Source organism: Centroberyx gerrardi, chromosome 21, assembly GCF_048128805.1.
Source record: "Centroberyx gerrardi isolate f3 chromosome 21, fCenGer3.hap1.cur.20231027, whole genome shotgun sequence".
Lineage (NCBI taxonomy): Eukaryota > Metazoa > Chordata > Actinopteri > Beryciformes > Berycidae > Centroberyx > Centroberyx gerrardi.
The window spans coordinates 15,380,555-15,402,142 of NC_136017.1; the positions used below are offsets into that span (position 1 = coordinate 15,380,555).

Consider the following 21,588-nt stretch of genomic DNA (forward strand, 5'->3'; position numbering starts at 1 on the left):
AGGACATATACGCAGATAGGACATTAACATGGTGCCATTAGTGTAACCTGCTGGCCAAACTCTTTCTATCCATGGCTCCCTGCTTCTGTTTCATAGTTCTGAGACTAAAATAAGCAGTATGCCGACTCCAGCAGAACCTCTATTTCTCAACATGTTTGGCAGCTACACATCTACCTTGCAACATGACCCGCAGGCATCAGGGTGCGCTGGAGGGTGTGCTTATGTGTGCATGCATGTGTGTGTGGGTTTGTGTGGTTGTTCATGTGTTAGAGAAATGAGATGTATGTGTAGGCTTATGTGTATGTACATACTGTGTATGTGTGTGTGTTTGTGTGAGTGTGGATGTCTGTGTGTATGTTTTAGCTACACAGACAGGTCATCGGGTCGAGCTCGGATGCTGCTGCTCTTGCTGGCCCGACTCAGCCTCCGGACGTCTGTTGCCACGGCAGCAGGAGGCTCATGCATCTCCGCCTTGGTAACCATGGTGAAGTCGTCGTCTGCAAGCACGCACGGTGCCGTGGGGACGACGTTATCCTCAACCACCGCCTCCTCTTCCTGTGGGAGGGGGGAAAGGAGGGGATGATGAGGAGACGGAGAAGATGCGAAGGTGGGCTGCTCCTCTTGGGGAGGCAGAGGGGTTGTCCCCTGGTCGGCGGAGGAAGAGGAGGGAGGAGGAGAGTGAGAAGGAGGAGGAGGGTGATAGGAGCAGGAGGAGGTCTTCCCATCCAGAGTGTTGAGCTCCAGCGCCATGTTGCTCCAGTTCTGCTCCATCGCTGCCAGCTGCCCGTGGCTCGCGACACTCACCCCCTCGCTGCTGCCGTAAAAGGACATGGGCGCGGGTTCTAACAGGAAGTCGTCGGGGTGGAACGCGTCCATCTTGAGCCCGGCTGGCATGGCGGCGGGGCTGGCAGCCATGTTAGGGTTTAAGGAGAGCGCACTGGGGGAGGTCTCGGTCGGCTCGTAGCCTCCTCCCTCGACTCCTCCTCCCCCCACCATGCTCACGCTGGCGTAGGCCGGCAGGCAGTTAAGCGCCAGCGGAGAGATCCGCTCAGGAATTGTCTCCGAATCTGCGGCCTCGTCGGAGCCCAGCGGAAGCGACTGGTGGTGGTGTATGAACTCGTTGCTGACCCCCTGCTTGACCTTCTTCCAGCCCAGGTGGTAGATCTCCAGCAGGTTGAGGAGCAGAGAGACACAGGCAACCACCAGCATGAAGATGATGAAGATTGTCTTTTCAGTAGGCCTGGGAAAACAGATTGATGAATGAAGAGCTTTAATTAACAAGACACTGTTTTGTTTATTTTCGTTTGCTTATTTTAAATGTGATAATATTTGTGATTGATTGTATGTTCTTTTGAAGTAGAAAAGTTTCAAAAAGTTGAAATGGAGTGGAAATGTTGGCTGTGCTCTGTGGAATGAATGAGGACAAAAAAATGTCTTTTGAGGAGGCTGATGTTCTTGATGTACTTGAGTGAAAGAAAGAAAGAAAGAAAGAAAGAAAGAAAGACAGAAAAATAAAACAAGCAAATAAAGAAACGAAGAAGCACATAAAAAAACATCCAAGTAAAAGAAAGAAACAAACAAAGCCTATAATAAAATCCTACACTCTAACCTGGAGATGAAGCAGTCCACAGTATTGGGGCAGGGCCAGCGGCCACATTTATAGAGCGGCTTCAGGTGGAAGCCGTAGAGGAAGTACTGTCCCAGGATGAAGCCCACCTCAAACAGCGTCTTGAAGATGATGTTGAAGACGTAGGTCCTCAGCAGTGCCCCGCGGATTCGGATCTTCCCGTGCTCGTCGCGGATCGGTGGCTTCTCTTTCTTCCCTCCTCCCCCGTCGCCGACTCCGTTGTGATAGAGCGGGTCGCGGTCCTCCTGGTGCCGGCTGGCCTTCCTGAGCTCCTCCTCCTTCTCCCTCCTCTTCTCCTCCATGCGGACGATGTGCAGCACATGGCCCAGGTAGATGAGGGTGGGCGTGGACACGAAGATGATCTGCAGCACCCAGAAGCGGATGTGGGAGATGGGGAAGGCCTCGTCGTAGCAGACGTTTTCGCAACCGGGCTGCTGCGTGTTGCAGGTGAAGTCCGATTGCTCATCACCCCAAACCTCCTCGGCGGCCGTGCCCAGCACCAGGATGCGGAAGATGAAGAGGACCGTCAGCCAAACCTGGGGGAGGAAGGAGGGAGGGATTAAGGGAAGGATGGAATGTTGGGGTCTTATTCACAAGTGAGGGTGAAAGGGATTGTGAGACTGACTGTCGGTTAGGTGCAGCGGCTATGGTAATGTGGGCATTGCATCAAATTGTGGTGGTAAAGATGGAGCAGAGCCTCAAGGCAAAGTTCTTGATTTACCGCTTGATCTTTGTTCCGACCATCACCTACGGTCACAAGCTCTGCGTAGTCAACGAAAGAATGAGATCGCAGACACAAGCAGCAGAAATGTGGTTTCTCTGCAGGGTGGCTGGCCTCACTCTTTGTGCTAGGGTGAGGAGTTCAGCGATTCGAGAGGACCTCGGTGTCGAGGAGGAGCCACTGCTCCTCCACATTAAGAGGAGCTACTTGAGGTGGTTCAGGCACCTGGTAAGGATGGTCCCCATGGGCGCCTCCCTTTGGAGGCATGGCCGACTGGGAGGAGACCCCGGGGCAGACCCAGGACATGCTGGAGGAACTACATCTCCCAGCCTGCCTAGGAGTACCTGCGGATCCCCCAGGAGGAGCTGGAAGAAGTTGCTAAACAAAAGGGCGTCTGTGCTGCTCTGCTTGCCCTTTTGCCACCGCAACCCTGACCAAGTGACATGATAAAGGATGGATAAATGGATGGAAAAAAAGGTAGCAGGAGGGATGAAAGAGGGATAAAAGAAGGATGTTGAGGGAGGATAGAAGGGAGAGAGGGGGGTTAGGAAAGAGTGAGAGAAGGATGGAAGAGAAAGAATGAGCAGGGATGAGGGAGAAAGAACGATAGGGAAAGAGAGGGAGGAGAAGGAAGGAAGGAGGGATGGAAAGATAATGTGGTGGATACAGGTACAGCTCAGACCTTTTAAAGTCAAGACCTTTAAGCAATTGTCTAAGGGTTCCAAATACTACTGGAGGGGAATGTGGGTGAGGGAGTGTAGGAAGGGGGGCAAACTCCTTAAAGTGATACAATTTTATGTTCATCAAAGACAATGAATCAGTCAATCACCTTGCCGATTACAGTGGAGTGTTCTTGAGCATTCTCCAGCAGCCGCCCCAGAAAGCTCCAGTCACCCATGCTTCACACGATTTCTAGCCTGGAGAGAGAGGAGAGAACCTGGGGTGAACAACACATGAAAGCCCCTGGAGGAAGAGGAGGACAAGAGGCGGAGAGAGAAGAGGGGAGGGGTAGTGGGAAGAGGTGAGCAGATTGTGAAATATGGAAAAGAGGGGGAAGCCGAGGAGTAAGAGTTAGGGTTAGAACGATATAGGTTTTTGCAGGCTGATACAGATAAACAACCCGTGTTCACCTATTATACAAGGAATATGTAATCAAACAAACTGCATATTTGAGGTGTACGACATGGACAGCCAGGGGCCAATATCAGCCCAAGATATTGGTACAACAATATATCGGTCTAACCCTAGTAAGAGCATCAGTCAGATTTTAGCAAACAGTGAAAAAGATACAGAGAGAGCCGGGGTGGAAGGAGTACCAAATTAACCTCAATAATAGCTACGCAATAGCTAATTTAAAATGTTCTCAGAGTAAAAGTTTCTTGACCTAAACAGGTCAAGACCATGGGTTTAGATCTGATTACATTCACTGACTTTCCCTTACTTTGTTTCCTTCACTCATCACTCGTAATTTGGCTAGTTTCTGATGCAATGCTTATGGAGAGACTACAAAATATGTACCGTAACAATGTAGTATGGCTTGTATAATACTTCAGTCAAAACATACTTAAATAAAACTAGTGATTTGAAAAATACAAAAAAAAATTACAGTCACAAGAGTAATTGCAATTTGTTACTTCCACCCTTGCTAGGATGAGAGAGGAGGTAGAGAAGAAGAGATGATAAGAAGAGAGAGAAGAAACAGCATTGACAGGCAGGGTGAGGAAAGAATGAAGGTCAGGGAGATAGGAAAGGACAGCTACATCGTCAAAATATGCAAGAAAACACAGAAGTAAAGCAAGAAATAGCATAAGCACATCTTATCTCATTAAAGCCTGTCTTACAACTTATGGCCCAGTCCAAAGCAGTCAATATAAAAGAGTTGTACCAATGACATCAGTGAGGTCCTAATAGTTTCCAATAGTTTCTTGATATTACTGCCAAGTGGTAAATACAATTCCATTCCAAACAATTAACATTCATCGAGCACCATGTCAACTACTCAACTCAACTATTCAACCCTTTCTGCCATCCCAACAAATGAATTTCAGAAAACTAATGAATTGGAAAACAGAATTTCTATGAAAATGGAGAAAAACTATCTTCTAAATCACTGAACTTGCCACCCAGTCCTCCAGACATAGAGACCATTTAATGCAGCCTAGCACTTAACACTGTGCTTAACCAGCAACCTGGCTAGTAGCTATGAACAATACCGTGAGGGGGCATAAAATGTGCAGCCCAACATGGATAGTTTCATGGACATAGGTAACAACTAACAACTATAGGCTAATAGTTTTAATCTACATTTTCCTTAACATATTTATCCTATGGACTATAGAGGGCTTTTAGGTGATGTGACACAACCTCTGGCAGCCATATTGGAGGTCCTCATCTCTTGGGCAACAGCTAATTGCGTTTCTAAACTTACAACTTGTCTGTCTCAATAGAATAATTCAGTAGACATGGTTACTTTGTTGTTGTTTTTGACTGGGAACTGATACGTGAATTTTGTGTTTAGATAATGTCAGCTTAGCTAACTAACTATCTGGTCAGCTAACCATCACTGTCTTCTTGTAAACACATCTGATTAGCACACTAGCTAGCATATCTAGTAGAAGCTAGCGTTAGTAGTGGCTAGTAGTCACATTTTAAGATTAAGATTGACTGCTTTGCTAAATTAGCCTGCTGGCTACTTAGCTAGCTGACAAAACCAAATATCAACAGTTTGTTCAGGTTAACTGAGCTGACTCTTCCCAAGCTACAAGCTACTACAGACTAGAGCTAAAGACAAGACAGTTTACTGTGTCACAGTAACCTACATTTGGAAACAACCCTATTAACTTTTACTTGTAACATTAGGCCTACTGAATTAACCGATGATACACCCACACCACAACAATCTATCTTTTTTCAGGTATCTTTTTTCTAGCCAGGTTGTTAAATAGGCTATTTAGACATTATTTGCATCACCAATTCGCCAATGGACCAATGATGGCGCCAGACAGGATTACTAGGAGATTTGTGATGCAATTGCACAACTTTTGTATACACAGTTTTCCACATTCCTGCGCAGGGGAATTCTATAGTACATCAGATTGCGGTACCAGTTCCCAGTTTAACAGTATCATCACAATGTTTGACTGGAATAGAGAAACAGTTTGAAATTGAAGGTCTCGGTTAGTGCTTTTTGGATTGCAGTGAGATCCTCTAGTCAGCCATTATTTTCTTGAGCCATTTTAGAGATACAGAACGACGGATTACAACAGAATGTCTGGTCCTGCAGCAATAAAAGCACTATAGAAAGAAGAAAACCCACTTTATCCCCAGAAGTGCTACAACCTATAGCCATCTAAGCCAATGACAACTCTCAAAGCAACCATTATGAAGCTACAGTCTTAAAAACAAGAGGGCAGTAAACATCTTAAGACCATGGACAGAATTTAAGGAAATCATCCTGGAAAGTCAAAGTCAGCAAACGATGCCAGGATAAGGAAAGAGACGCAGACTTACTAAAATTTTGTTGTATTGTCAGTGATAAATCCATCGACCAGAGACCAGAAGAAAGACAATGTCTGGAAAGGAGAGAAGAAAAACCTCGTCAACTATTATAGGTCATTGACAAACACAAATCACACAAATATTCTCATTTACATTTAAATTTGGCAGTCACACATCAGATAATACCCCACAGACTTTGAGAGCCAGACATGAGACATGAATAATTTTCCAAGATTTGAAAAATAGGCTAAAGTTTAATTGCAGTCTAAAATAAGAGGCAGAGAATTTAACAATAATGGGTCATGGATTAAATCCAGTCTCCATGGAACCAGACCCACATTTCTCTACAAGTGCTAACCTTTTACGATGTTGAGCATAATTGGTAACTGGGTCAAAAATCAGTGTGAGTAACATTAGAGAGTGTACAGATAAAATAATGCTTTTCTAAAAGCACTAAAAGTAGCTTTACAGTAGCCTTACTACAGCAATAAACACCGCTGTGGTTCCCAAAGTGATCTTTACACTAAGTTCATCTTTACTTCTTTTGCTTACAGCAGAACAAGCATGAACTCAGTCTGAAAATGCTTTTTGGAAACCCAGCCCAGCGATATCATCCCATTAGTTAATTTACTTATTGAAACAATCGTAATCTTTAGAATTTCTGAGTTAAATCCAAAGGGAGTTTAAGAAATCATCACACTGTTTATAGTTTTTGGAACAAAATTGCATCCATTCATGTATCTCGCTCTGTCTGTCTCTGCAAGTGTGTGCGTGTGTTTGAAAGAGGGAGAAAAAAATGGGGGCGTGCATGTCTGTATTTGACTTATTTGTGTGTGTGTGTGTCTGTGTGTGTGTGTTGGAGGGCTGGCTAGTGGCTGGACAATGGCTGGCCATCTGTGGGCAGTGAATGAGTGGATAACAGGTCGTCCCTGTTGAATGCCGGACTCATCACATCCCAGAAATGCTTAGGAGGGCAAATGTTTGCCTGGGATCGACTGATATGCACGCACACACAGGCACGCACACACACACACACACACAGACATGTGCACACACCCAGACATGTGCACACACCCAGTTACAGTAGCACTCATTACTCCTGCATAGCTGAACCACCGACCTCTCACAAGTGAAGTTTTCTACAACTTTTTAAAACATAATGTACTTCCAATATGAAACTTAAACTTACAACACCCATCTGATTTCCCCTTATGAAAATGTATGGTAGCAATACTAAAAAAGAAGTAGCAACCCTATAATACATTTAAAAGCATACTATACAAAGATCACAGAAAAACAATAACTCCCTATATTATATCATAATATTATAGGAATATTGATACCATAGGAGATTAAAAGAGATAAAAAAAAATAGCATAAAGTACGATAAGATCACTATAAACGCATTATTGAGCACAACAGACACACTGTAAGTTCCTAGGGGAATATTGTAAGAATATTATAGTGAATTTCTGTAAGGGTTGCCCCTTTGAATATTGTAGAAATTGTGGAATCCATTGCTGTGAATGATGCCATAGCACCTCTGCTAAAGCAAAGTCTATGCTCATCTATTGGCTTTCCCTGAATCCAACAGTTTACAAAGACCAATGGAACATCCAAATGATCAATTAACAAATGAAGAGACCAATTAACCATCTACTGATAGGGTGATCTCCCTGCGGCATGTGTACACGTACGTGATGTGTTGACGTGATGAAATACCGTCTGTCACGGCGGACAATAGAGAAGCCGCCAGATGGACATTGTCCCGGCTGGCGTGTGCTTTTGATGGATCAGAGGTCTTTGTGCTAAAACAGCCGGGACGGTTAACTCTTGGCCTCCCGTTTACACCCCAAAAACCCTTTTAAGATATGCAGACAGTGGCAACGTTTACATGCACAGAGAATTCTGTAGTAACCTAATTTTGGGTTGACGCGTGGACAGTTTTAACTGTGGGCAGGAGACCAGAGGTAGACAGGGATATTTTGTTATTTGGTTTATTCGTGGCAACAGGGATACTCTGGGTAATCTCAGGGTATCAAAGGTTCATGTAAACAGCTTATCCCGAATAAGACCTGAATCAGAGTATGGCCAATAGCTGGGTTACTCCGTGCATGTGAACATAGCCAGTGTTGCTCCTTCGATAAATTGCCCAAGGGTCGATGGGAGCACAGGTAAACCAAGTGCGTAAAGGTGTGTAAAGGTGCGTAAAGGCGTGTAAAGATGAGTTAAGGTGTAAAGGTATAACGGTGCGTAAAGGTGCATTAAGGTGTAAAGCTATAAAGATGTGAAGGTGCGTAAAGGTGTGTAAAGGTGCGTAAAGGTGTGTAAAGATGTGTTAAGATGTAAAGGTATAATGGTGCGTAAAGGTCCGTTAAGGCACGTAAAGGTGCATTAAGGTGTGTAAAGGGGTAAAGGTGCGTAAAGGTGCATGAAGGTGAGTTAAGCTGCATAAAGGTGCGTAAAAGTGCGTGAAGGTGCGTAAAGGGGTGTAAAGGTGCGTAAAAGGGTGTAAAGGTGCATAAAGGTGTGTTAAGGTCCACCCTGGTGGATAGACTTGAGGTTGTCTGAGACTTGGCCCCCATGAAAGCAATATCCATTGGTGTCTCCATATTTTGATACTGCACTCATGCCATATGGGAATCATCGTTGCAATGACTTAATGGTTAAAATCAACAACTTTGGCTAGTTCACGCATTAAAACTCATTGTCTCAAGTCACCAACATGCCATGATTTAAGTTTTCTGTAGACTTTGGTTGCTCCTGATCAGCTATTTCACACTTAACAAACTTGGTGATGATATATTTGAGTCAATATTGAGTCCATTTTGAGTCCAGCAAACCAAATTTCATTTCAATTTCAACCGCAAACACAAATTCAGCAAGTAGTTGTGTTCTGCCATGGCATTTTAAGAGTTACGATCACAAAATGACTTAAGTGATGAACCCTCTGCCCTCACCCATCAAAAGGAAAAGAGATTGGAATAGCAAGGAGAAATCTTCATATACATTATTAGGAATTGCCTGAGAAAGAAATATTATTACCCATTCTGCAAGACTGGTATTAGTACTGTGAAAGGGTATTTTCAAGTATGCTCATATGATCCATGTAATGCATATCACTTTTATATACTAATTCAAATTCAAATTTGAAAACAGGAAATTTAGTGCAAAGTGCAGTTTATTGCCCTTTTGGATAAATTCAAATTTGAGATTTTAGACACTTTTTTCAATTTTGCTTGGGTGGAGGAATGTTTGATTAAATGAAAATTGGAAAATTGAAAAATTGGTCTCTGGCACTAAACTGGAGTATTTTTCAACAGCCATGGGTTCATTGGAGACCAAAGCTATGTAGATTGACCTTGCTTCTTATCATTGATGGGGCCCATTGTCCCGCCTAAAGTTTTTATACAAAATATCCCAGTTTAGTGTTCGAGATGAAAATCTTAATTTTCATGTTCTCAGATGAAATGACAGAAATTAGAAAATTAAAAGAGTCTTAAATTTAAATTTTGTATTATGTAATTTTCCATTTTCGAGTTTGTATCAGAATGGCTGCATTCGTGACATATGGGAAAGATGGTAATTACAAGCTTCCTACTTGAAAATACTGTTCACCTCATCTTACAGTGTACTCAAGTGTAGGGAATTATATATTAATTTAAAATAAAGCAAACAAAATGAATGATTCCCATTATGTAAGTCATAAATCAGCTGTGTGGTCACAGCAGTTAAAATGCCATTGCAGGACACAACAATTTGCTGGATTTTTGGTTTGTGGTTGACTTGCAAGGGTTGGTGTGCTGTAAAATATGAAATCAAATGTATCACTTTCTGTGAAAAAACTGATTAGGAGCAACCAAAGTCTACAGAAGTATCTTAAAAAAAAGTCTTTAAATGAGTTTGAACAACTTGATTGGTAAATGCAACAACTTGGGAGTCTTCACACGTTCAAACAGTTATTCCCATATGACCTGACTGCAGCATTAAGCCCATAAGCACTACCAGGACCCTCGTAGCTACCTTCTTTCCCAAAGGGAAGTGAACGCAGCACGAGAGGTGCGAGGTAATCCAGCAGGTGGAAAGATGATAATCCCTCCTCTTCCCTCCCACTTCGCCCAGTACAATCATAACAGCCTCCACCTGCTTACCGCGCTCCTCTGAAACACTTCTCCCCTCCCGCAAGCCTCTCTTCTTTTCTTCTTCTTTCTTCTCCTCCCGCGGGGGGTTCGTGGCCGGGCGTGAGCGAGCGCGAGGTAAAAGGAGCGGGTGAGATTAGAGAGAGAGAGAGGGAGGGAGAGAGGGAGTGGGAGAGAGACACCGAGAGAGAGTTGCAGAGAGTTACAGAGAGAGAGTAGCAAAAAAAACGAAGCGAGGCAAGTCTAGTCTAAAAAAAGGGCGCGTGTGGAAACCTGTCCCGCGAAGGCGAAGCGCAGCGGCTGCGTCCCGCGTGGCCAAGGCCATCCGCCACTGTCACGCATTGGTGTCCCCCGTCCATGGGGCGCACGCGGGGGAGGGGGGGGGGGAGGGAGGGGAGGTGTGTGTGTGTGTGTGTGTGTGTGTGTGTGTGTGTGTGTGTGTGTGTGTGTGTGTGAGGGGTGGATGGGGGCCTGCACGCGCTCAGAGGCGAGTCCCCCACACCATCACGCCATTGTCAAGCCAGTCAGACTAATAAAAAAGGACATCCGGTCAAAACTTTTAATTAAAACCAAAAGGAAGAAACTTTATATATATATATAGTAGGCCTCATCTAAAAATAGGATTTTCAAACTGCTTCACATAAAATCAGAAGATATAGCGCAAGTTCTGGAATAAGAATAAACAAGAAAACAAGGGATCAAAGACAAAAATATTAAAAAGAACTGACCCATTCAGATAAATCATTGCAACCAAACGTATTGCAACATTTTGTTGCTGAAGAATACAAAGTGCCAAAGTGAAAACAAACAACAGGCTATCATTAATAAGTGAAAGTTTTGAGAGCATAGAATGACCATAATACTAATGTGGTGGTTGATAGGGTTACTTACAAGAGGATTGTGTGTGTGTGTGTGTGTGTGTGTGTGTGTTTCCCAGAAGGTTTGCTGTCCTGTGCACCCCAGTACTTACTTTTTTGGCAAAACTGACCGTTTTATTTTGAAGGCCAAACCGCCTAATTTCCGATATTTTAGTGTGTAACTCTGTGAACTTGAGCCCCCCCCACCACACACACACACACACACACTCTCTCTCTCTCTCTCTTTCTCTCTCTCACACACACACACACACACACACACACACACTCACACTCACACTCACACACACACACACACCAGCACAACGACACGCCCTTGTGACCTTGCACACTGTAAAAATGCCCATCTCAACAAGCCTTTTAGGCTCATATTCACTTTAAAATTATTTTTTTCCTTTAAACAAGTGAAACATTCTGCCAATGGGGGATGAGACAATTCCACTTGTTTCCAATGTAGCTTTGCCTGTTTCAGGAATTTTACTGAAACATCCATTTGTATCAAGAAAATGAAAATTCTTGAAAAAAGCTGCATACAAGTTAATTTATCTCATCCCACTGGCAGATTTTTTTTTCCAACTTATTTTAATACAAACTGAGATTTTAAGACTGTACTCGACTAAATGACTTGTTCAGAAAGAAAGGAAAAAAGAAAGAAAGAAAGAAAGAAAGAAGTTGTTAAATACATACAAGGATATCATATAAACAGTTGAAATTTTGTGTGTGTGTGTGTGTGTGTGTGTGGCTGCAAGTCAGTCCGTACACAAAGTTTGTCCTTTTCTCATGCAGTTCTCTCACTGCCTGATAGATGGCGTAATGACTCTTTATAACACCCGGGTCTGCATCCACAAAGCTGCATTCATTTCCTAGCAGTGTGGCACACTCATATAAACCCAGCTCCTCTGCTGTGGCTGTCTTTGAATTACAATCACATCATTTGATTACAATCATCTGTTATTTGTCTATCAAGATGTCAATGTAACAATTTAAAGTGGACTGGACTCCAATGGATAAAAGGTTTTGGATAATTGCTGCCTTCAAGAGCTCTTTGGAAACTCCTACTTCTGAAAACCTAACGTGATTTTGGATGGAAATAATAACCAAATTTACCTTGTAACAAAACTTTTTGGTATCTGTTTTGTGCTGCAGCTGCAGAATCTCATGTCCTATTTCAGGTCCAGTCATGAAAATGTGTGCATCTCCTGATGTGAAACAAGTTGGTCAGGTGGTATGGAAGAAATTATTAACTTTTGGTGAAAATCCGACATGTGGAACTGGTATATATTGACAATTGCATAGCGCTGGCACAGGTATGCTCTCTACTGAGTGCCATCTAGTTTGTCATAGTTTTGTTCTTGTCTTACATAGTTTTGACTCATGGTCTTGGTCTGGACTCTGATTCTAATCTGACCAGACTGAGGTGATTTGAAGTTATATGTACTGATCCATGTCTTTAAAAAAAAAAAACATTCTGTTGGTTATGATGACAAGGGTACATCCTTTAGTAGGTATAAACTGCTATATGGTACAGCTTTTTGGTATATATGAAATGAAAAATGAATTATTTGGGAATGAGATCCATTTGATTTGAAGATGTCATTGTGAAACATTCAAGTCCTAACAGCTGAATGATGAAGAGAGAGCACCTACCTGCTCCAGGTCATCCAGGGAGCTGAAGTGGAACCATCTGGTCTCTGCAGACTGGATCCCAGTCTCACTCTCATACTCTACTGGGGTCTGAAAAGAGACAGACTTCTAATTAGCTCATTGATCCTGAAGACAGTGAACTACACAGACAGAGATACATAGATAGATGTGGTGGAGTGATCGTACCTTGAGTCTCCAGAGATGCTGGGTGCAGTCGCTATCTCTGTAGAAGAAGCTTGTGCTTCTGACTCCAGAGTTGAGCACATGGTCTGCTGGCTGACCCTGAGTCTGCACTATGTACCTGATCTGGAGACACAACACAAGAAAGAGGAAGTTTCAAGAAAATTATTTCACCCAATAAGCAGACATTTCATTTCTTGAAAGAGCACTATCATTTAAAGAGTGAATCCAGGATTAAAAGACTTTAAGACTTTAAGGCATCACTGACCATGTCATATTCACAGTTCCCTGGGTAGAGTGGAGAGCCAAGGGAAAGTTCAGCAGCCATGCAGCCCAGAGACCACATGTCAATGGCCTTCTGTGACCTGAGAGAAGAGGAACACAACACATTACATCAACCACTGTTTATCCACTTTCACACACTTCTATATGCTTCCCAGTACAACCACAGTCTTCTACTGTCGCTCACTGGGAGCTTCCCAGTATAACCACAGTCTTGCTCAGTCCAGAGATTCAAAGCGACAACCTTCCAGTCACAAGCTCTCTTATCTACAGTTACTCACCTGCACCACCAGGTCTGAACACATAAACCTAAGATAGTTTCTGACACATGACAAGCTAAACCAAAGTCAATAATTTGGACCCTTAGCGGCTCCTGTAGATGGTCCACCACCATGATGTTCTCCAGCTTGAGGTCCGCATGGATTATTCCAATGCTCTCCAGACGAAACAAAGCTGTGGCCAACTGAAGACACATGAACACACATTCTTGTTATGAGAAGTTCAACGTGTTCATACTCATCTTCGATTCATTTTCAGTTCAGCAAGCATGCAGTAGAAAGTGGGACTTCTACAATGGCTACATCTGTATCAGTACGGTGGCATGAGAACAGCAAAGAAGAAAGTACAACAGACCTGACGTAGAATGGGACACAACTCCTTCATGGACATAGACTGGAAGCCTCTCTGCCTCTGACTGAAGATCATGAAGATGTCCAGCAGCTCAAACTCCAGACAAATGTGTCCTCTGTGGACAATGTTGCATTTCTCTGGGTCCAAAGTCTCCAGAATTCTGAGCATGTTAATCTGTGGAATATATGAAAGGTTAGGGAGAGATTCATACTATTGTCAAGTCAGATTGAAAACAGGACCAATGTGGACCAGAGGTTTAAACTAAAACAAATGCTGCATGGGAATGAGTTTTTTTCTATCTCATTGATGTAAATGTACAGTATTTTGACAAGCATGGTACAAGTTCAACTTTGATAAGCAAACAGTTTGTGTTGTACCTCTTCCTCTGCCTGCCTCATCAGATCCGTGTGGTTCTTTGTGATTTTTACGGTCACCGTTGTGTTGGTGAACATCTTCACACATTTGGCGAAGTTTCCAAAGCTGCCCTCCCCCAGGAAGGCCTGCACCCTGTAGAACGAGGACAGCAGGCTACCTGGGATGATCTGGAAGTCCTCGTCTGGGAGAGAGGAGGACGACTCTCCAGTCAGGGGAGAAGAGGAAGTCTGAGAGGATGGATATGGACACAACATCAAGTCACATCTTGTCCCATAGAGCATGACACAGTCAACAGTACACCTAGCAACACATCCATATAAGATATGTAGGGAGGATTCTTCAGGCTTTGACACAGTGTCAGTTTTTATCAACACTCTACTCTCATTGATTTCTAATGCAAAATTACATTTTCCTGCTTGTTTCCTGCTTTTGTTGTTTTCCTGAACACATCCCTGCACAGCAATGGCTTAGAGAAATACTTTCTATATTAAAGTTACATCCAACAGTTTCAGAAGGTTGTGCCTTTGGGGAGCAAGTTATGATTTATTTGTGCAAGGACAGCAATAAATCAGTAAATAAATAAACTTACCAGACAAGTCACTTGATGGCAGTGACATTCTCCAACCAAATCCAAAGCTAAAATTGACAAATTACTCACAAAGCTCAGGTTTTTCACAAAACCTCAAGCTTCAAATTGCTTAAGTACCTGCAAAGTTGTGTTTGTCCACAGGGTGGTGCTACTGGACAGTGGGACAGATGTGCTCTTCTCATTTCAAACTACTGTCAGTTTGAGCGGATGGTGAGAAAATAAAACTGTAATGTACTGTGCCTAATTTATTGGAAAGTATATCAATTCATCATACAACCTCATGAATGGACTTAACATCCACAAACTGTACAAAACTTGTTTATTAAATTGAAATTTCAGGATTTTACATAAAGCATAAATAAGTCTGTCACACAGGTGGTAAATGGGACAACATTACAAAATTATTATCATCATTGTCATTATTGTGCATAGCAGAAAAGTGAACACACACACACACACAGTATCACATTGCATTATCATCACGTCACAAAAATAAAGGCAACTTTCGCTCTTCATACTCACTGAACATAACGGGAAAGTCTTATGCAAACAGTCAATGCAGAGATAGTTTACTATCTCTATACTTTACTATACTTCTTGAATACTCCTTGAATTGCAAAAACAAAATGTACAAGATAGAATTTGAATAGACCACTATGAACACTGTGAACACAGTATGTTTCAGTAGTTCATTTATCACAGGGTTTTGCCATCACAGGTTTTTTACCTTAATTGCAACCATACTTTTATCTTCTTTGGAGACAACTACTCTCTCCTTTTAATTCTTTCTCTCCTTGGCATTCTGTAATGTAATGTAGTAATGAAATGTAATGTCTCTGTTTAACTTGGCTGATATTATTCCACTGACTGGTATGCTCCCATCTCCTCTTTCCCATTCACACTAGCCAAAAACAATATGAGATTGGTTCACAAAGGTATCATCAGGTATATACATAGATATATTATTGATAGCTAGCTAAAGATAAATTATAGGCCTATAGCTACTAGCTAGTTTGCACATATTTTCCACAGTAACATTAGCTTCAACTCAAGCTAGATGCCTCATTTAAACTTCAAAGCTAGCTATCAATAGCTTACCAAAACCATGAATAAAATACTAGATTGATTATATGCTAGCTAGAGAAAATAACACAGAGCTAGCTGGCAAATACTTTATTATTTGTTTTCTTAATTACAGTGTTGAGGCCAAGACAGCAAAGCAGTTTCACTGTACTGTATATAGATGCTGCCTGGATGTTGCAGGATGTAATTTATCCCGGCCAGTAGGTGGCGCATGGCCTTTCTTGACTGCTACATTAATTTTAAGAGGAAAGCTGGTTTCAGATCATCACCCCTATTCAAAGATATGCAGGCTGTGTGTATCCTTTTCTAGCTCTTGTATCATGCTGTCTTGGGCCTATTCATTACTGGCTATCATGTCTGCCAGAGCTAAAATGAGGTCAAGTAAGAAGGGATTAGATTTTTAACATTTACCCAAGCTTAAGTTTTATAAATGATTCCTTGGCAAATAATTTGAATCCATACAGCGGAGTGTGGTAGTGTAGTGAGTTGGGAAATCTCCCTTCAAATGGAAGACCTGGGTTCAAGCCTCCGTGTTGTCAAGTCTTGAGCAAGACACTGAATCCCTACCAGCACCGGTGTGACAAAGTCAACTTTGCTCGAGTCACAAAGTCAAGTCTCAAGTCTAAATGTAGATTACCAAGTCAAGTCCAAGTCTAGTCCATGTCATTAATGTCAAGTCCCAAGTCTAAATGTAGATTACCAAGTCAAGTCCATGTCATTAATGTCAAGTTCCAAGTCTAAATGTAGATTACCAAGTCAAGTCCATGTCATTAATGTCAAGTTCCAAGTCTAAATGTAGATTACCAAGTCAAGTCCATGTCATTAATGTCAAGTCTCAAGGCTAAATGTAGAACACTATCATCATGAGTTTGTTTTATATACTTCAATAAATTCAGTCATTCCATACAAATTCAGAAAACAGAATTTAAATTTGTCTGGTGGAACAAATCTCATCACTTTCAATCTAAGTCATTTTCACAAACACAAGATCTTTCTCAAGACTTTGGGAACCTTTTCAAGTCATCAAAGTACAAGTCAAAATCAAGTCCCAAGTCATCAGAACCCAAGTCAAGTCAAGTCTCGTACTTCAAGTCAAGTCTCAAGCAATTAAAACTGACTTGAGTCCAAGTCATGTGACTAGAGTTCCCACCTAAGCCTTGAGAATTGGATGATTTAGAAGACCAGGCCCACTGTCCTTGATTGGCACTCTTACTCTAAAACACTTGGTGAAAGCACACTGAAGATTTCACCAGGTACTTGCAAAATGGTAGGAAAACGGTTTCTGCACTTTCACTTCAGGTAACCAAGAAATGGTTGGCTTGCGGATGGTTGCTACCATTTGGTTATTACTGGGCATTACTGAAGCCAATGTAATTCTACCTGCTATGAGAGAAATGCTTAGCCGAAATTTGGAATGTACAGACTTCGGTTATAACAGAGCAAAAGAGTAACATGCATGACTGTGCTCTTCTAAAGAAACCCAAATACTGCACTAATAAAACAGAAGATGTCTGGTTTTAGTTCATAATGCACCGGGACCAAGTCTCCACTCCCTCCCCACAATAGTCTCTTCATGATGAAAGAAGTGAGACAAGAGAAAAGGATAAAAAAAAAGTCGAAAGAAGGGAGAGCTTTGTCTGTGTGTATGTGTGTGTGCATCCACCCTCCCGCTGCTTCCTCAGGTCGAGACTGCCATTTTTGAAGACGACAGCAGCTTCTGGTTCGTCTTATTCTGCATCAGACTCTTCTCTGCGCTCCCAGAGCAGATGGAGTGGCTGCGTTTTCCTCTGGCCCTCTGACAGGAGAGGCACCTGAGATGAGGAGAACGTGTGATTGGTCTTTTAGGACTTCCTGGAATTTGAAAAGACAGACCACAAAGCATGACATAAAGATTTCAGGGGGCAGGGTCTTACATTCTGCGCATTCTGGGAGGGCATTTACACTGGCATGGCAAAGCCTTTGTGGCTTAGGCTGAGGACACACTACATGACTTCTGACTGATTTTCAAGATCAGAACGAGTCAGTGCTAGGTTGTGGCGTCATACAGATGATCTTGTAGTGTGTGAGGGTTCAGGACTTTAATCTCTTGCCTCCTGATCCAGACGGGACCATCTCTATTATTTCATACATTGATTTTTACACCTTGAATCTGGACAAGTCTTGACATCCTCCTGTAGTGGGAGCTGGTCCGTGAATCAAATCTGAATGGAGATGAGCGATAGCTAATGAGAGTTGTACGTGAGAGAAGGAAAACATAACAGACAGAACAATGCTCCACCTCCATCTTTTGTTGTGGTTCTGTGATGTAGTAGCATGAGAGTTCAGGCTTTTACCAAATTGGGGGACTGCATGGTGCTAGAACTTGGGTTGTGTGTGTTCCCCAAACCCAACTGGTTGTTAAGTGTTTGTTCCCCAAACCCAACTGGACAAAAATCATTGGTTCGTACTATCTGCTCCTTACTTGCTCATTATCCAGGCTTTGGATCTTCTGTATAGTAGATGTTTGTCTATATGTCGTGTACAATGATAAATGCATTTTCCACACTTTGGATCAGCAAAGTACTACTAGTTATAATGCGCTACATAGGTAAAAATAATAATTCATTCATTCATTCATCAACTGACTGATCGACTGACTGTCTGACTGATTAATACCTCTACCTAGTGACAGCCTTGGCAACAAGATAGGCAAGTTCGGCCATGTTAAGGACCATGCAGATGGAAGAGGCGGTGGCCATGAAAACGGTGAAGACAGTTTTCTCAGTGGGGCGCGAGATGAAGCAGTCCACCAGATTGGGACACGGCCACTGGTCACACTGCACCAGCCGTGGCATCTGGAAACCATCGTACACCACATATAGGGCATACCTACAGAGATAAAGACACTGTATGTAGATGGGCAAAATGTTATGAGACAGGATTACACAGAACCCGCTTAGGGTATATGGAGGCTGAAAGATTTTCTTTCTTTCTTTCTTTGATGACGCATTCATGTTGATCAAATTCATATTTACAATGATGGAAAAGAGATATACAGACAGACAGAAAGAGAAACAGATCTTACATGAACCCTCCTTCGAACAGCAGCCTGAACACCAGGCTGCAGGCGTATGTCCACCAGAGGGCGCCGGCGAGTGGGAGTCTCCGCCTCTTCAAACTCTCCAGTTCTGCCTCCTGGGCTGCTGAGCCCTTGTTGCTGAGGAAACCAGCTCTACCAGAACCCTGGTGCACAATACAATGTGTGACATGACATGACATGACATGACATTAAATGACATGATATGGTATGACATAACGTAATATGACATAACGTAATATGACATTGCATGACATGATATGACATAACTTGACATGATACAACATTATATAACATGATATGATATGACATGACATAATATGACATGATTTTACAAGACTTGATATGACGTGTCAAAATATTACATAACATGATATGACATATGACATGATTTACATAACATGACATGACACAATGTGACATAACATGATATGACATTATATAACATGAGAAAATATGACATGACATGACATATGACATGACCTGACCTGACCTGACCTGACATGACATGACATGACATGACATAACATATGACATGACATGACATGACATGACAAAAGCTGATACGTTTAACATTGTATTTATTTATTTTTGATGTGATATCACAATATACTTTGGCAAAACTTGTTTCTATTCAATTCATGCCAATAAAGCTCATTCTGAATTTGAATTTATGCATGATATGGCATGACATGACTTGATATGACATTACATGTTATGATATGATGATACAACATTGTATGTCATGATTGACATAACATGACATGACATGACATTACTTAACATGACATTATGACATGATGTGATGATACAACATATGACATGACACAACATGATATGACATGAACATACAGTACATTGTCCATTAGTGATAGGACACAACATTCGCTTTTGCAGCTTATCCAGGTACATACACCTGTCAAAGAACACCTGTAATTCGATTTTTTTTTAAATCATATTGCCTACCAGGATGCCTGTGCAGTGTCAAATACTACACATACCTGTAGGAGCCTCTTCTTATCGCCATGGTTACGGTAGGCCACGTACATGGCGACGAGGAGGGTCGGCGTGGACACAAAGACAAGCTGAAGACACCAGAGACGGATGTGGGAGACGGGGAAGAAGTGGTCGTAACAGACGTTCTCACAACCAGGCTGGAACACAGAGACAGACACTCTAACTGAGTCCTGTAGGGAAATTCTCTCAGTCTCCATACTCACTATGTCACTCTGCTGCCCAGTATCGTCGTCGTCACCATCACCATCACTATCACCATCATCATCACCATCACAATCATCATCATCATCATCGTCATCATCATCATCATCACCATCACCATCACCATCACCATCATCATTATCATCATTATCATCACCATCATCATCATCATCACCATCACCATCACCATCATCATCACCATCACCATCATCATCATCGTCATCATCATCATCATCATCATCATCAACATCACCATCACATCACCATCATCATCATCATTATCATCACCATCATCATCATCATCAACATCACCATCACCATCATCATCATCAACATCACCATCACCATCATCATCATTATCATCATCATCATTATCATCATCATCAACATCACCATCACCATCATCATCATCACCATCACCATCACCATCATCATCATCATTATCATCATTATCATCACCATCATCATCATCATCAACATCACCATCATCATTATCATCATCATCATTATCATCATCATCAACATCACCATCACCATCACCATCACCATCATCATCATCACCATCACCATCATCATCATCATCATCATTATCATCATTATCATCACCATCATCATCATCATCAACATCACCATCACCATCATCATTATCATCATCATCATTACCACCATCTTATCTCCATCATTGTCATTCCTGACCCTAACCCTGTATGTAAAGTATACAGTCTACAATAAGGGATTTAATACCATCAACCATATGTTGCACCGACTTTACTGTTGCAAAATAATTCCTGGCATAAAGTAAAACTCATTACTGAATATTATTTAAGTTCTTTTCACTCTTGAGATGCTTTCTTACAAAATACTTCAACTTTTAGAGAATGTGATATATTAAACATAATCAGTTATGCTAATGAGGCCATTACTAATTAATACATTAATTAGCAAATATCTCAACATACTTGTCTTCACAAAACACATGGGTGGTATTAATATGAACTCTGTATCTTAAAGCATTACAGAATTATGTTTGTTTCAAGATGTTTTTCCTCATTAATATGCAAATTTATGCAGCAAGGTGCTCCAAAATCTAATCATTTACTCTATAGGGGGAACCTGTAGTGTAAGTATGAAGTTTCTATCATTCTATCATTCTTGAGTTATTGTATTCACAACCATGTGGAATATAAAAAATGGATATGTCATATTTTGCAATGAAACACACCACCAGCCTCACCTGCAGTGTGTTGCAGGTGAAGTCGGACTGCTCGTCGCCCCAGACGCTCTCAGCAGCCACGACCAGCACCATGACCCGGAAGATAAACAGCACCGAGAGCCAGATCTTCCCCAGGCTGGTGGAGTGGCGGTTCACCCCCCCTAACTGGGCGTACAGAGTGGGCCAAGACATCCTGAGGGAAGAGAGCAGGAGACGAAAAAACAGGAATATAATAATATAAGTGTCAGTAGAAGACTGTGGTTGTACTGGGCTGCTCCCAGGTGTGAAGGTGTGGAACTGTGTGAATGTGAAGATGAGATAAAAGAAGATAAAAAAGAAAGAAAAGGTGCTGTATGGATAATCAATAATAAGACCAGACATGATTTAAAAACAGGATTAATTAATAAAACAAACAAATGCAACAGGAATCAAAGAGAT

The 21,588-nt window shown here is 42.0% G+C and overlaps 2 protein-coding genes across 3 annotated transcripts; both read right to left on the bottom strand.

Annotated features, from left to right (window-relative positions):
• Window positions 1-363: 363 nt before the first annotated feature.
• On the bottom strand, window positions 364-3,246 carry LOC139926244 (gap junction alpha-3 protein-like). Of its 2 annotated transcripts, XM_071917884.2 has the most exons (4): window positions 3,178-3,246; window positions 1,610-2,163; window positions 966-1,240; window positions 364-875 (listed from the first exon to the last, which is right to left on the bottom strand). In XM_071917884.2, the coding sequence occupies exons 1-4, from the start codon at window positions 3,244-3,246 to the stop codon at window positions 364-366; spliced, it is 1,410 nt and encodes a 469-aa protein (XP_071773985.1). The 2 variants fall into 2 exon arrangements, with proteins under 2 accessions (XP_071773985.1, XP_071773984.2); XM_071917883.2 differs by having other exon boundaries at window positions 364-1,240.
• A 15,054-nt stretch (window positions 3,247-18,300) lies between these two features.
• Window positions 18,301-21,342, bottom strand: LOC139926242 (gap junction beta-6 protein-like). Its single transcript, XM_071917881.2, has 4 exons — window positions 21,172-21,342; window positions 19,721-19,873; window positions 18,708-18,832; window positions 18,301-18,511 (listed from the first exon to the last, which is right to left on the bottom strand). Exons 1-4 carry the CDS (start codon window positions 21,340-21,342, stop codon window positions 18,301-18,303), a joined length of 660 nt encoding a protein of 219 aa, XP_071773982.1.
• Between the last annotated feature and the right edge of the window lie 246 nt (window positions 21,343-21,588).